General features: G+C 32.9%; 2 protein-coding genes and 1 non-coding gene across 3 annotated transcripts; all 3 read right to left on the bottom strand.

The window, feature by feature from the left end:
* Position 1: 1 nt before the first annotated feature.
* Positions 2 to 2,453, bottom strand: LOC125189278 (protein ENHANCED DISEASE RESISTANCE 2-like). The gene is made up of 5 exons (XM_048086569.1): positions 2,003 to 2,453; positions 1,153 to 1,227; positions 905 to 958; positions 478 to 543; positions 2 to 85 (listed from the first exon to the last, which is right to left on the bottom strand). Exons 1-5 carry the CDS (start codon positions 2,291 to 2,293, stop codon positions 2 to 4), a joined length of 570 nt encoding a protein of 189 aa, XP_047942526.1. The 5' UTR covers positions 2,294 to 2,453.
* Positions 2,454 to 7,616: 5,163 nt separating this feature from the next.
* Positions 7,617 to 8,588, bottom strand: LOC125189277. The gene has a single exon (XM_048086568.1). It carries the CDS (start codon positions 8,586 to 8,588, stop codon positions 7,617 to 7,619), a length of 972 nt encoding a protein of 323 aa, XP_047942525.1.
* A 4,108-nt stretch (positions 8,589 to 12,696) lies between these two features.
* TRNAR-CCU lies at positions 12,697 to 12,769 on the bottom strand. The gene has a single exon. It is a non-coding gene; the product is annotated as a tRNA-Arg (tRNA).
* Positions 12,770 to 16,584: the final 3,815 nt, after the last annotated feature.

Raw genomic sequence — 16,584 nt, 5'->3', positions numbered from 1 at the left:
ATTAAAAATTTTTGGGTATAACATACTCATCCTCCATACTCAGCTTGTTTCTCACACTAGCACCTCTTGATAACTCGTATTCTACCTACAATTCAAAATAGTGTGAGCCATTGGAGCAGTGAAAGATAGAAATATAAGCCAGTTCTGTTTTTTGTTATAAACTTATCTGAGGTCAAGCTTAAATGATATCATCAATAATGTCTGTTACTTAATGAAAGGGAAAGAAGCATAAATTACTCAGCGGAGTAGATGGCCGAGTGAATGTGAATAAACCAAAGGAAAAACTTAAACAACAGAACATTATACACACTTCCAGCCAAATACAAAGAACATAAGGTTCTTATCTGAACAAATGTAACCATAAAGTACTAAGCCAATCTGGTTATCAATGGCAAATGAAGAAAAGAAAATTCTAAACATATTTTATTTGGAAAAAAACAAATAATAAATGCCATATTTTGTCACTTTCTCTTATACCACTTGTTTAGCGTGATCAAATGCTTCCATCCATTTTCGGGCATCACCAGCTGTAGTACAAGCAATCTGCAACAAAAAAGAATCAACTTGGGTAACTTCAATCATAACAAAATGTCATATCAAACAGAGGAAAAGCCAGAACAACTTTTGGCTAAATAAGGAGACATTGTTTAGGTTTTTATAAAAATGCATTTATTATATTCAGAGATGAATTTAAAAGAGATACAGAAACTATAGTTTCACACAGTTGTTAAGTGCATTGTTAACTGAGAGTAATAGATAAGGTTAGTTACCCTGACTTGAATATACGATTAGAAATCAAGATAGCATTACATGATCACATCAAAAGCGAACGCAAGTGAAACTACAGACAAGGCTTAACCACTCAGCTTATCAGAAGATCACATATAATGATTTTATCACTTACCTCACCCTTTTTTTCTTCGTCCAAACGATTGTAGAACCTTAGCGCATACATATCCTACAAAATGAGCAAAAAAAATTCAGAGAGAAACCAAACTTTTATCATTGTTAAGCAATATAAGTTACGAGTAACTTGAACAATACGCTAATACAAGGATAATAAAATACGAGGACACAAAACAGTCAAAATATAAAAATCTGAGAATTATAATTTAAATGTAAGAAGATTGAAGGAAAACTGCAGAGCCTTACAATATTGTTCACCTTCCGTCGACCCAATTCCTCTACCATAAGTGTGTGTCCTATGACACCCCTTCGAATAGGTTTCTGCCACAATTGTATGAGCATAGTTATTGGATATCAAATGACCTTGCTTTCAGAAATTAATTTCATCTATACCAGATAAGTTCTAGGTGAATCATCAGAGACATGATGCATACATAGTAATAAGTAGTACTCCATTTAATGAATTATCAACACAAGAATATGGAAGGAGTTCCTCCTTCGTAGATTCAGTTTTGGAGAAGGTCCACCTAGATCAACGTGGGATAAGAAAACATGTGGCTCCAATCCAAACATGAGGGTAGACTAACTCAAGTTGGTTCTCTTTTGTGAATCCATCTTTTGGGAACAACGAGCATCTTCATTCCCCCCTCCCCAAGCTAACCAATGCTAAGAAGTGCATGAAAGATTTACGAGTGCCAATTTTAGCACACTTAATCAAAGAGGATTTCACACTCCGACGCGCCTCTCTTTTTCTTTAGACAATTTAGTAACTCAATTGAAAAAACTAGAAACCAAAAAGCATAGCCGAACAGAAAATAATACTACTATTGATCAAAACGTGTAAAAAACAGTAACCAATTGATGCATGAGTCCAAGATCAGTATTGACAACAGACACCCAGCGTAACCATCAAGCCAATCATTACTAGAAAGATGAGAAGAAGGAAGGCTACCCCACAGTCCAATCTAAGAATATGAAACTGAATTAAGAAAACGTAATGATCATCCATACTATCATATTCACAGCTCAGAATAAAACATAAATTTCAATAAAACGCCTCACGGAAACTGAAACGCGGAGAGAGAGAGGAACATACAGTGCCGGGATTGTCATGAGGATCGCGTTTGTACATCTCCAAATACTTGCCGCGTATTTTGAGAAAGCGGAAGTGGCAATACTCGCGCCCAATTTTATTCACACCGAGATGAAAAACCCAGCCGGAATACTCAAACCTGTCGCCGCTGCCGGAGCTGTGGCTTCTGATAGTGGTGTCGTAGCCGTTCTGCTTCACGGAATTTTTCGCCGGCGGCGAATTCTCCTCGGAGACGGACTCCGACGCCACAGTAGCGTCGCCTCCGACCTTGTTGAGTGCGGGGCTGGAAGCCATTGCCGAGAATCGAGATCCGCAGGAGTCGTAGCTGCGAAGACTGGAGAGAGAGAGAGAGAGAGAGAGAGAGAGAGAGAGGGACAATGACAATGGAGCAGCCTGCAGAATTGAAATTGCCGAAGTGGTTTAACGAATTAATAAATGTCAAGGAAAATATGGTATATGTAATTTTAAGTCAAGATTTGGAGTCCAAGATATAGTTTCACGCAAATTTAGTTAATCCTGTGGATTTGTCGATACTGAAAAAATCTTAATCACGCGTAATCGTCAATAAATGAAATATTAACTAATGTCTCAAAATTAAGTCATATAAGTAACTTTTTTTAAAACAAGATTAATGTGTATCTCGTTTCTTTTATATCCAAATAATCAAACTAAATAAAATTGAAATTGAGAGAAATCAAAATCGATTACGATATACTACACTCAATTGGATCTTCGGAACCTGCTTTGGTAATCCATCTAATAAATAAGAGAAATATGATTTAGCTATGGTAATCCAACCATATGTAATTTTTATATAATTCAAATTATTATTCAATTATTAGTTAATAAACTCAAATTCAGTACTAATCTGTGAAATAAGCAGTAGTATCAAACATGGGAATAAGCCCACAAAAACATCCACTTTCTTGTCTCTTTCATTTCATGCCATCAAACACGTCCTTAACGCGTACAATTTTTAATTATATACAACTCCACTATTACTGCCGTTATGAATATGTCGACGTGGCGTCCTCAACTTGACAGCTATAAAAGCATACACTCGTTTATAGATTTTGAATAAAAGAATAAGTAAAACATAATACTATGACTCTGCGAAAGAATAAAAAGGATGAGAGATATTATTTGGACGTTAATATCAACTTAGAAAAGTGTCTTATTATTTCATGGTGATGATGTTGGTGACTGACCTTTTATCTGTATGGGCAGATAATCAGAGATGATTAATTAAACTTTATTTGATAAATGTTATTCGAGGCATGTATGTTTGTTTAATTAAGGGAATTTATATTTTGATTTGTTAAGGCTTAGATCATCCACGTTAAGAATAGGCGTCAGCCACTCTCTCTCCATGCCACGTCAGCAGCATTAAAAATCCACCTGTCACGTCATCATTTACTCAAATAGGCGGTATAAATTTATTCACGGATCAATACTAATTTACGAAATTACAATTACGATTTTACGGAATTAAATTTACGAGACATATACGGGAAAATTCATTAATTGCATTAAAAAAATACATTCATTTAAAAAAATAAATTACATAATAAAGAAAAAAAAACTATCGACGTGCAGTCTTGTGCCCACAACTCTTCAATTATATTCTTTTGGAGTTAAATATGAGCATCCACTTGGCGCATGTCGGCATATTCCTGGAGGCGGCCGACTTGATCGTGAGGTACCTCCCACGTCGTACGCTAGGGGTGACCGCCTCGTGGCTTGGACCGGCTTCATGCGTCATTGGCCCAACTAGTCGGGCTTGTACGCCTTCGTCTTCCGACGATCATGTTGTGCATGATAATGCAAAGCGTACATTATATCAAGCAACACATTTTGACATCCCACAAACGCGTTGGACCCTTACTTTAATTACCGTCCATCGAGACCGGAGCACACTAAATGCGCGCTTCCACGTCCTTGCGCGCCGACTCCTGCCATTCCGCAAAGTAGGCCTTCTTGTCATCCGCCGCGTGCCTAATCGTCTTCACAAAGACCAAGCCACCTAGGGTATATCCCATCTCGCCAAGTAAGTAGCCCATATCATGCCGGTTGCCGTTGGCCACAAATGAGACGGCTGGACCGATGCCCGACACTTCTCGTTGAAGAGGGAGCTGACGAGTTGAGGACGTTGTTCGACACAGCTACCCTAAAATACGCATGCCAGGATCCGCGTGCGTGTAACGGCTACGGCCTCGAGGATCATCGTGGGATTCTTTCCCTTGTAGTCGGTCGTGTAGGCCCCTTTCCAGGCAGTTGGGACAGTTCTTTCACTCCCAATGCATACAATCTATGCTGCCTAACATCCCGGGGAACCCGTGCTGCTCTCCGTGCATCTGCATCAGATTCTGACAATCTTGGGGGTAGGGTTTCGAAGGTATTGCTCACCGAAAATTTGAATCACTCCCTGACATAAAAACTTCAGACATTCCAGAGAAGTCGTCTCACCGATGTGGAGGTACTCATCCCACATGTCTCGCCGCGCCTCCGCCTAGGCCAACTGCCTGATTGCCGTCGTGCACTTTTGGATAGGAGTGTGGCCGGGTCTGCCAACCGCATCGTGCCTGAAGCAAAAATAAAGATATCGACGCTCCAAAGCGTCAACGATACGCATAAACAACTCCCTGCGCATTCTAAAACGCCGCCTGGACATGGTTGTTGGAAACCGCGGGTCCGGAGAGAAGTAGTCGTCATATAGCCGCTGATGTGCAGCTACGTGATCCCGATCAATCACTGCTCGGCGGTGGACAACCGGTGGAGAGCGAGGTACCGCATGCTGTTCTCGACCCTTCGCATGTACCGCTCTAGCTCGCGGTTCATGTAGGCCTCCATAGCCTCGTTCATCTGCCGTTCGTACTCCTCAAGTATCCCCACCACTACCACCACCGCTACCACCCGCGTAAGTCATCGCTCGATGTTGCTCTTGTACGCAAATTTTAGAGAGAGAAAACTTGTTAAAACAAGTGGTGCAAATGAAAATGAAACTAAAATCGCGTATATATAGGTTTTAAAAAAAAAATTAAAAAAAAAAATGAAAATTGGCGTTGGCCGATCGCTGGCCGATCGGCACGCCACAATGGCGGCCAACACACGCGAATCGACTAGCTCACACCGATTTTCTCGCCGATTCTCGGCTAGCCGACCGGCTAGCAACGCGAATCGGCTAGCCGCTATTGTGGATGCTCTTATAAACTAAATGAGTAATTGCTTCTTTAACTATGAATTTTGCTAGCCGGTCGGCTAGCCGCTATTGTGGATACTCTTATAAACTAAATGAGTAATTGCTTCTTTAACTATGAATTTTACTATGGTATTTTACCGCTTTTTCAATAAATGTCACAAGTAAACTAAGAATATTCCGAGTCAATGAGTGTTGGGCTAGAAGCCTAGAAATTTATTAATGTACACTATCATATGATAAAACTAAATAAAAAATGAAGATATGTTAAAATTAATCGTCTAAATTCTGCCACGTATATGTATCCTATTATATGGATATAGAGTGGTGATGTGTTAGATTTAATTGCACCGTGACCTGGAAATTTGACAGTTAGCGAAGCAGGTGCAATTAGATATAATTAAAAATATTTTCAATACTACTATGATTTTATGTTTGCCATCTGGCCGAATGTCAATTATTTGAAAAGTAAGTTGCATACGATGATACTAATCTGTACTTTTATTTGAAATTTTAGAATTAATTAAAATTAATTACTAAATTAAATAAAAATTAAAATATAATAATAAAATGATAAACAAAGGTCGTGATGGATGATAGATTTCAAAGGCTTGTCATAAAATTTGATAGTAAAATATTTAGAGATTGAGATAAATTCGGTTATTTGTCCTAGTTTATCGTGTGGACTGGATCGGAGTAACCAAAGTTTTGTTTCATTTCAATTGTAAAATAACCACAATGTTGAGATTAAAATTCACGCTCTCCAGTAATCAATATTTTACGCCAAATAATACAATTTCTAGAATTAATACTATAAAAATCTTCATGGAAATAAATGGTAGGGCTTTAAAATTTCATAAATCATAGTATAAACATAAATTTTTGCAAATCATTTCGATTATACATGGAGTGAGAGATTATATATTACCCCATATAATGATTTAAATTAATCTAGTATTTGTAAACTCTTTATTCACATCAATATAAAATACCCCATAATAAATACAACACTATAATGAAGTTGAGGCTTCTACCGACATATAGGGAGTACTTATTAGACTTTACACGAATGGTATAATTTTAAGAATATATGATGTTTGTACTCTTCCATTGCAATATTCCATTAGTTGTAAACCTCTGAAATTTCAATGTCACAATATATGCTTTGCACTTGGACATATTGAATTTAGGTCCATACTCTGTTATCACTCATTCTAAGTTTATACTTCTATTACAATTCTAAATTTATGCGGTTTCGACAGAAAATTTAATCAATTTACTTTATAATTTATTTGATTTCGACATATATAGTTAGATCAGTGTTAATAATTTGCATTGTTCAGTTTTGATGTCCCTTAAGCAATTATGATAATTCAGAAAATTGGGTTGGTCAAATATGATCAAGATTACTTAAAATAATTTGACAGAATCAGATTAATGTTACTTCTAAATTTATTTGATTTCGACAAAATTAAACAATGTTACTTATAAATTTATTTGATTTAGACAGAATTAAATTAATGTTAATTATTTGCATTATTCAGTTTTGGTGTACCCGCCGCATTTATAATACTAGTAATTCATAAAATTGGGGGCGGCGAAATATGATCAAAGACTACAATAAATACATAAATTAATATTCAGCCCCTAAAATTTATAAACTTTGCATCAATATAATTTTTGTATTTCCCATCAAATATATAGAGTAATAGAGGTACCAAGTAGTGCAAAATTAATTATCGATTAGACTATCTCCATCCGTGGCACTCATCCAATCCAACCTCAATCAAGTTTTTAATAAAATATTCATTTCTCTATCCTCCACATACACAACCCTCACTCAATTCAAACCCCATCAACTTTTTTACTTCCACCAGTGACCCCAACCCAACCCAACCCAACCCAACCCAATATTTTCTTTTTCATATATTTTATATTAATATTTTGATTTATAATTAATTTAAATATATTAAATAATATCTACAAATTATAATAAAAAAGTATATGATTCAAATTTAAAACAGAAAATATTAGATATTCAAATAATTAAAGCACAATATAATAATAAATTACACACATTAAAAAATACAATATGATAATAGAAATAAATAAACCAAAATACAAATGAAGAGTGGAAAAAAAAAACTAGCTTAAACAAGATAAACATTAGTACATATTTAATTGTTTGTGCCAAATTTATTCCAAATATGCTCAATCAAATCTTCTCGAAGAGCAATATGAGCTTCTCTATTGCGGAGTTTAGCTCGTTTAGTCATATATGATGACAAGCTCCCGATCCGTTGAGTGGAATAGCAAAAGGCTTCAACATTTTCTTCATGTACTCTTGTATGCGTATCTTCAATAAACTCAGTGGCATCATAATAATTTTGATATGTATCACGTTCATCTTCTACTATCATATCAAGTCATCATAATTTGTCCCATCAAAATCTTATCCCATACAAGACACGGCCGTCGCAAAAATGCGAAACGTGCTTGTAGGACTCCAAATGCTCGCTCAACATCTTTTCTAATGGACTCTTGGTGTTGAGCAAACAACTTATGCTTTTGAGTTTGTGGAGAAGTGATTGATTTGACAAATGTAGCCCATGCAGGATATATGCCATCAGTAAGATAGTATGCCCTATTATATTGATGACCATTCACTACATAATTAACATATGGTGCTCGACCTTCTAAGACATCATCAAAAACAGGAGACCGATGGAGTACATTAATATCATTGCACGAACCTGGAGTCCCAAAGAATGCATGCCATATCCATAAGTCGTATGATGCCACAACTTCCAAAATGATCGTTGGTTTTCCACTTCTCCCTGTATATTGTCCAGCCCATGCGTTAGGACAATTTTTCCACTGCCAATGCATGCAGTCTATATTCCCTATCATGCCTGGGAAACCACGTTGATCTGCTACATATAGAAGTTTGGCTATATCTTGTTCATTAGGTCTTCTAAGATATGTGGCACCAAAACATGAAATAACACCATCAACAAAATGCATTAGAGAATCTCTTGTCGCCGTTGAACTCATCCGCAAATATTCATCGACGACATCGGATGATGTCCTATACGCCAACACCCGCATAGCTCCTGTACACTTCTGTAAAGAGGATAAACTTTGTCTCCCAGTAGCATCGCGTCTCTCCTGAAAATACTCATCGTTAGCAGTCACAGCTTCTACTATCCGAAGGAATACGAATTTGTGCATGCGAAATCGGCGTCGGAACACCTCTGGTCCGTACGTCGGGTTGGGACCAAAATAGTCATTGATCAAACGCCCAGCACCAATCTCGCATTGCCTTTCACAATACCTTTTTCTTACTCTAGAAGCTTGGACCCCTGCAGTTAGATTGGGAATGTTAGATAACATATTCTCAACAATTGTATAAATTTGATGATTTTGTTGAGAAACTCGTTCTTCCCATTGATTGAGTGCAATGGTATTTGAATCATCAGAACTTATCTGATGAAAGTGATGAGTTTTCACTGGAAGACATTTTTTGGAATTGGAGTAAGTAATTGGTGTTATCTTCAAAAAGAATTCACAAGCTATTTATAAACTAAATACTATTTACAAGTGGCACAGAATTCATATTTTCACCTAGACATGTGATAGACACATTTGCAGTAATGCATGTGATATATCAATAACTTTAGTAGTATAATGCATGTGATATCTGACTCATATTTCCAACAAGACATGTGATAGACACACTTGCAGTAATGCATGTGACATATCAATCACTTTTTCCAGAACATGCATGTGATAAATAAATTACGCTTGTGACATAATAATCACTTTTTCCGAAAATGCATGTGATAAAGAAATTACGCTTGTGACTTCTCAATCACTTTTGCCAGAAAATGCACGTGACATATTGTTTCTGAAATCCCACTTACTTTTGCATGTGATAGAGAAATAATGTTCCTGACATCTTAATAATTATTTTTACTAGTAAATGCATGTGATATCAAACTCATATATGCAAATCCATGTGGTAAAATTTGAAGTTTGTGACATCCCACTTACTTTTGCAGAAAATTCTTGTGACACTAATTTATGTTACATAAATTTATGTTACATAAAGTGCAAACAAAGATCACACCAAATGAAGTAAATTAAGATCACACAAAACTAACATTACATAATTAAAAGCACACCATACAAATATTACTACAACTAAGATCACACCAAACAGCCGTTGGGTTTCCGTCGCTTTTGTAGATGCTATGAGCTTCATTCTCAACATCCTGGTCGCTCATGCCAATTCTTTTTCTAGCGCTGGCAGCTCAAAGCCAGCCTACCCATTTGTTGGCGTTTCCGTTGTTGTTTCCATTGACCCTTCAAAGAGTCCATTTCTTTTGTTAATTTCACTCGATTTTCTGCTGGCGTACATGATACAATTTATGGACATTTAGCCATAATGTATCTCCTTCTCCTGATGCATTTCACGACACTATCTTCGGCTAAGTGCAGACCCAAGAAGACATAAGTGCTATGTCTTCTTTCATACCCCAACTTAGATTTTTTTGAGCTCCTCTGGATTTTTGTTCGCTTTGTTGGTAGGGGTGAGTATTCGGATTTGGTTCGGGTTTTTTCGCCCAAACCAAATAACCGAAACCAAAATTTTTCTAATATTAAAACCAACCAAACCGAAAACCGAACCCGAAAACCGAACTACGTAAAACCGAACTAAACCGAAAACCGAAATTATTAATGATTTAAAAAAACCCAAAAAAAGAAAAATTCAAAAATACATACAAATGTGTAAACCGATAAAATACGTACCAATCTAACTAAATTACTAATCAAAATTCATCTCTGTAGAATACATATTGTACAATTAATCAAAATACATATAATGCTATTGAAACAATAAACTATCAACTACTCAAAATTAGTGTTATCGGTATGAAAATACAATAAATCTATGGCCAGGCGCGGTGACGTGGAGTTGGAGGAACGGTGGGCGACGGGATGGAGCTAGCGTGTGGTGGACTTCCGGAGGCGCCGGGCATACTAGAGGCGACGGCGTGAGTGGAGAGGTGAGGCGTCATACCGAAGGCGGCGTGGCGTGGGTGGACCTGCGGGAGGCCGACGTTGATGGATGGAGAGCATGGGTGGAGGGTTTGGATGGCGGAGAGCATGGGTGGACGGGCCGGAGAGTTAGAGAGTGGAGGGAGAATGGAGGCGGCGGAAAGTTTGATGTGTATTTTTAGGGTTTAGTTTTAAGGCTAGTATATATATATAATATATATATTATTATAAAATATAATTCGTTTTTCGGTTTTTTGATTTTTTTCATCCGAACGAACGTGCAAAAATCGAATTTTTATTATTTTCAAAATCGAACCAAACCGAAAAACGAAAAAACCGAACCAATTTTAAAATTTCGGTTTGGTTCGGTTCGGATATTCGGTTTCGGTTTTTGCTCACCCTACTTGTTGGACATCTCCGAACAAATTGCGGGTGATATTTCCGACGATGGAAATTTCGAGTAGATGTAGAATTTGGCTTAAATTTGGAGAAAATTCAAGGTTTTGTGAATACTCGGATTTGAAAAACATTGGGAGTTTGGATATTCGATAATTGTTGATAATTTTGGGAATTTTGATGGTTTGAGAAACAAGGACGATAGTCTGGATAATTTGGATCCATGAAATCAAATTTATCAAAACAAGAATGAAAAGAAAGTTATTTGTTTGTGAAGAGTTTTGCATGCTTAGTGGGATATATACGAAAAAATGAAGCACAATAAAAAGTAGCAAATAATAAAGATAATAATAAAAATAACAATTAATCATAAATAAAATGAACTAGTTCACGTGAATTTTTCAGAAAAGGGGCTGACATGAATGTTTGGAAGAATAATTCACATGAGTTTTGAAATGATATATAAAGACAAAAATAATAGTAATTAAATAAATTAAAATTAATCACTTAAAGTAATAAAAATTTCATAAATTCACAATATTCAAAAAGTATTTAGATTTCATATTTATAGATTACAATTCTAAGACATGTACATTATTAAATAAAATAGTGATAATCAATAATTAATAGTAGTAAATAAGAAAAGTAAAAATAATAATACGAACAAGTGAAAATTCGACATGTGTCATTTGGCCTACTTTTGTATGGGCGGTGACAAGCCTTGAAAATGAGGTTGGGTTGGATAATTTTATTTTTGCTTTATTTTTTAATACTCTATTTTTGTCTTATATGCTCCACCCATCTCATAGTCAGCGATGGGGGTGGTCTTATAAATTCTCACGATTCATCAACAATATATAAAACCGATCTTTCTTTATAGCATTTCGAATCATGCTTGTTAGGGTGAGGGTTATGGAGAGAGTGATACTGTGAGAGAGTTGGTGAGGAGACAATTGTAAGAATCAAGGGCGGATCTATATTTACTCAATCTCTTAAAGAGGGCAATTGCCTCCACCTCATGTTTTCTATTACATGTATTTATATACCTATTTTAAATTTATTTATTTTAATCTTCTACTAAAAGCCCTTCCTCAAAATTTTTAAAATTTCTTCATATGTAAATTTGTCTGTTTTCTACAAATTTTTAGCTCCGTCAGTAAGAATGGTGAGCCTTAGGGAGGAAGTTATATCCCATCTAGGCATAGCTGTGACCATGTCTATGAATTAGTGCCAGAAGATGAATAGTGCACCCAAGTTAGGGAAAGATTAGGACAATCAAACGTTAAGAGGTAAAAGTGATGATCTGTTTAAGCGAAATGTTGGTGTTCTTGGAAATAGTAGTATTAGAACCGAATGTGGTCATTAAGACTATGATGAATCGATGGCTGATGAGGAATGAGGATATTGTCTCTTAGTATTCCACAAACGAGGAGGATGAACATGCAAGGTGCAAGAAATACGGCGAAGACGTGTGTACGGGGAGCCACCTTATGCGAAGGTGGGGCAAATGTCCCTCCTCAAATATGTTTATATATACTACTTTATTATCCGATTTTGCAAAAAATTAACTTTTCTTGTATTTGCCATTTTTCTAATTCTCAAGTTTTTCTCACATATAATTTTGCCCATTTTCATTTATAATCTTAGCTCCGTTTCTGTGTATGATCCAAGATTCCAATGTGTGATCATAAGACATTTATAGTGAGAGATCGAATGAGACATTTTGGATTAATATATCAAGTTTGGTGCATTGAGGATGATTGGTAAATACATTTCAAAGGGCAAATAGGCTACAATTTGGAAGCTAGTTGTGAACCTTCTTGCTAGTGGAGGTGTTATCACAGTTAAATTAAGAAGAATAGACTTTTTTTAATATATGCTCGACATCAATACATATATATAAAAGCAAAATAGTGACATCCATTTACATGAGATATACCCAATGCAAAGAAAAAGATTATTCACTTGTTGGAGTCAGTAATATTGACTAAAAAAAGTCGCCACTCATACGTTTTTAGATTGACAGGTAATTAATAGTTAGCTACGCGCCAGGTAGGGGTAGAACCTACGACTTTCTGCTTAGGAAACAGACGCTCTATCCACTGAGCTACAGGCGCCGTTGTTGTGTAAAATGCATTTTTGTTTCAATATAAACTAAGACCTATTTGTTGTCTAAATTTAAACCCACACTCTTGAGCCTTGACACCCCCTTGTACAACTAGGATCCCAATAAGATTTCCAAATAACTAACAAACCGTTGATCTTTCAAAAATGTTAGTAATTTTAAATTTTAAATTTTTTTTAAACATGCATGAATCAAAAGTTTTATTTTGCTATAGTTACCATCAAGACAAAGTGAAAATGTAAGGAAATTAAGACACAATTAAGCTTAAGAACCCAGGGGCTAACGGCATAAGCAAATTTTAGAAATCATAAAGATAAAAATCAATAAAAATCCTTGCTTTAGGGGGGAAGTATGATGTCTAAAATTATGTTGCCCCGATCCTTAAACTTATTTTTTTTTAGATATTTTAGGGATTTACCATATTTTTCCATTTATGTTAGGATATGATTTGATTTGTATCCACACACTTGGAATGCGTCATTTAATTGGGGTCCTTTACCTAAAAGGAAAGCTATCACATATTCTCGAGAATTTAAAAAGTAATTAATGACCTATTAAATAATGCCGGGGGAAGGGCCGGGGACCCGTAAGACCAAAACCATCAAAATACAATGCAAAAGAGGGAACACATTTATTCACAAAAATTCCAAAGCAAAGAACAAATCCCTAATGCCCAAACCAAGTCTTTTGTTCTAATTTAAACACTAGTATTAACACTTGTGCTACAAAATATAAAAAAAAAATGTTTTGGGGGATTGTCGGAGACATAATGAGGTTAAAAAATAATTTTATTTTACTTTTAAATTTTTAAAATTTAAAATTTAAATTTTATATATGTTTTTTTGTTCCCCCCGCATTTATATATGGAAGTAGTATTAATTAAATCTTGAAAAGGGTTTAAATTTTGGGATTATTTGAAAAATATAAATTTCTTAACTAAATTTAATGTATCAAGAAAAATTAAATTATTTTTCAAAATAAAAATAACTTTAAATTATTTTTTTTTGCATCATTGTTAATGCAAAGTATTGACCATAATTAATATTTATTTTTTTTTATTAAATATTGAAATTTTACTATATCATGTAGCAAAAAATTTTGGGAGTATGAATTTTGTTTTAAAATTTTTTTTTTAAAATTGTAATATTAATTCTTTACATTTCTTTTTTACTATTTTTTTGGAATTACAACTAAAAAAAAATAAATCACATGTTTTAACTAAAAATTTTATTTTTTAAATTTAAACCCATATTTTTAAAAATCTTCTCATTTTCTTATATTAAAATTACTAACAAAAAAAAGGATACTACTAATGGACCCCTTTGATTCTTAATTTTCTTAATTCTTAATATAATTAATTGATGTACGATATATTAAATAATCTAAAATGAGAAAAAATTGATTCATCCAAAATTTTTTTCGCATTAAAAACTAAAAAAAAATTTTTTTTTTTTGAAACATTATAAAATTAATTTTTTTAAGCATAATTTTTTTAAAATTAAGGGTAACTAGTACTTGTCAATCAAAATATAAAAAAATACATTTAAAAAGTTAAGAAAATTAATACAAAAAAAACAAAAGATAAGCAAATAAATGATTCTCATAATAAGACCATCTCCCCAAACCAAAACAAAAACTTTATTTTTTGAGATAATTTTTCCAAAAAGCACCAAACCGAAACCCTTTTTTTGGGGGTTTTTAATGGTTAACACCAAAAATGGTGTTTACCCAAAATTTTGTTTGACAAATACTCAAAAATGGGTAAAAAAATAAAAAGGTGAAATTTAAAAAATTTTTTTAGCGACTTCAAAAAAGTTTTAAAACAATTTGGGGATTGGGCCCCCCTACTACTATTATTTAATCATACAATTCAAATTTTAATAAGAAATTTCCCCCAAAAAAAAAAATAAAATTAACCGGCTATAAAAGTATAACATAAAAAAAGAAAATAAATCATAATTAAATTAAAAACTGATTAGATAAAAAATTTTTTTTGAAAAAATAATAATATATGAAGTTATCAAATTATTTTATTATTAAATAATAATTAGTATGCATTATAGTAACTAATTTTTATAATCGAATTCATAATTTTTAAAAAATAAAATAGTAAAAAATTTAAAATAAAAAATATGTAAACATATGTTTTAATGATTTAGCTTATCCCCAATCAAATCAATAAATATGCATTTAGATAAACATATTTCATTTATTTAATATTCCAATTAGTTTTTTATCCATTTAATATGATATTGGGAAAAAGTAGTCTTTAAAAAAAAAAATATATCTATGTCAAAATGCCAAAAGGGGTTTATGGTTGGAGACTTTATGTCTCTAAACATCCCAAAAAAATATACAAATTATAAATTTAATTAGTGTGAAGTTTTAAAAAAAATAAAATTATTTATCTTGTCTAACTCAAAGGGAATTTACTCCCAATGAATGAAATATCTATACATTACAATTTTAGTTTATAATTTAAATGAATTTAAAAACAATAAAAATTAATGAAAAAAAGAAGATTTTAACTATTTCAAAGAATAACTTAAAAATAAGATATACTATTAAAGAAAATATGTGGGTAAAAATATTTATTGATAGTGCTTGATAGTCATTAATCAAAAAAAAGGTAAATTAGAATTTAATAGTTTAAATTTAAAAAAAAATTAATTAAAAATTTTTTTGGAATATTAAAATTCCACATTAAATATATGAATAAATAAAATCATAAAAATTTAAAACTTCTTAAGAAATCAAGTTAAAAAATTTGTATTATCCCAAAAATCACACTTTTTTATTTTTATTTCTTCTTAACCCACCCTGGATAATTGATATACATCCAAAAACTAAATAATTTTAATATTAGAAAGAATAAATTTTTACTTCCCCCCACATATACATACAAAAAAAAAATTATCACTTAAAATAACGAAATATTTTATGCATCTTGGTTGTTTTTAATAATGTGACAATTTACACTACTATTTATATTAAGAAGTCATAAAATTTATAGTAAGTCAAAAATTTTAAATTTTAAAATATATAATTTCATCTTATTCCGAAATTATGTAATAAATTTTAAATTTAAAAATATTTATATAGCTTTAATATTAAATATAAATAATAAATTTAGTTTTAAATTATAATAATTTTAATATCTAAAGTTATAAAGAATATTTAATAAATAGTTATTGAATTAAAATAAATTTAATTTTAAAAAAAACTATTATAATTGTTCCTCTTGAGGGGGCATCTTTTAAATTTGGATTAATTTTCTTCAAATATTGCTTTCCCAAAATTAAAAAAAAACAAAAAAAATTTATTTTTTCCCCTAAAAAAGCAATATTGACTTTCCACCCAACTCTCCTTTTTGGGTATAGATAAGATTCACATTTAGTACTCCCCTAGGTTTGCTTGAAAGCGTGTCTCGGTATCAGTATCCCCGAAAACAAAACACATTCCTACATCACTGAACAATTTTGTTATAAAAAATATATAGCTCCACGTGAAAAACGTTTAAAAAGTGGGATAATACCATGTTTAGATTATGTAATCACTTAATAAAAATTGGAGAATGAAATGGGAAAAATATAAAACCCCGTGTTTCAACTACTTTTTTAAGTAATTTAATTTGATAAAATTTTTTATTTGTATTAAAAACGTAAATAAAAATACTATAGTTCCAATTATAAAGGGGCATATGCCTCATGAACCCTAATTTTGGAACATTTGATTTTCTTTAGGTAGAATTTGTTTATTTTTTACGAAACCGCCCATCACATTCAGTTTGACTTTTTGCACTTACAC

Source organism: Salvia hispanica, chromosome 5, assembly GCF_023119035.1.
Source record: "Salvia hispanica cultivar TCC Black 2014 chromosome 5, UniMelb_Shisp_WGS_1.0, whole genome shotgun sequence".
Lineage (NCBI taxonomy): Eukaryota > Viridiplantae > Streptophyta > Magnoliopsida > Lamiales > Lamiaceae > Salvia > Salvia hispanica.
The sequence above is the reverse complement of the archived record's forward strand: the minus strand, read 5'-3'. Positions and strand labels throughout refer to the sequence as shown.

Coding starts and splice junctions, on each gene's coding strand:
- LOC125189278 (XM_048086569.1), bottom strand. CDS start 2,293: ATGGCTTCCAGCCCCGCACTCAACAAGGTCGGAGGCGACGCTACTGTG. Junction 959..1,152: donor GACGGAAGGTGAACAATATT/GTAAGGCTCTGC, acceptor CTCATTTTGTAG/GATATGTATGCGCTAAGGTT. Junction 544..904: donor ACGAAGAAAAAAAGGGTGAG/GTAAGTGATAAA, acceptor TTTTTGTTGCAG/ATTGCTTGTACTACAGCTGG.
- LOC125189277 (XM_048086568.1), bottom strand. CDS start 8,588: ATGTTATCTAACATTCCCAATCTAACTGCAGGGGTCCAAGCTTCTAGA.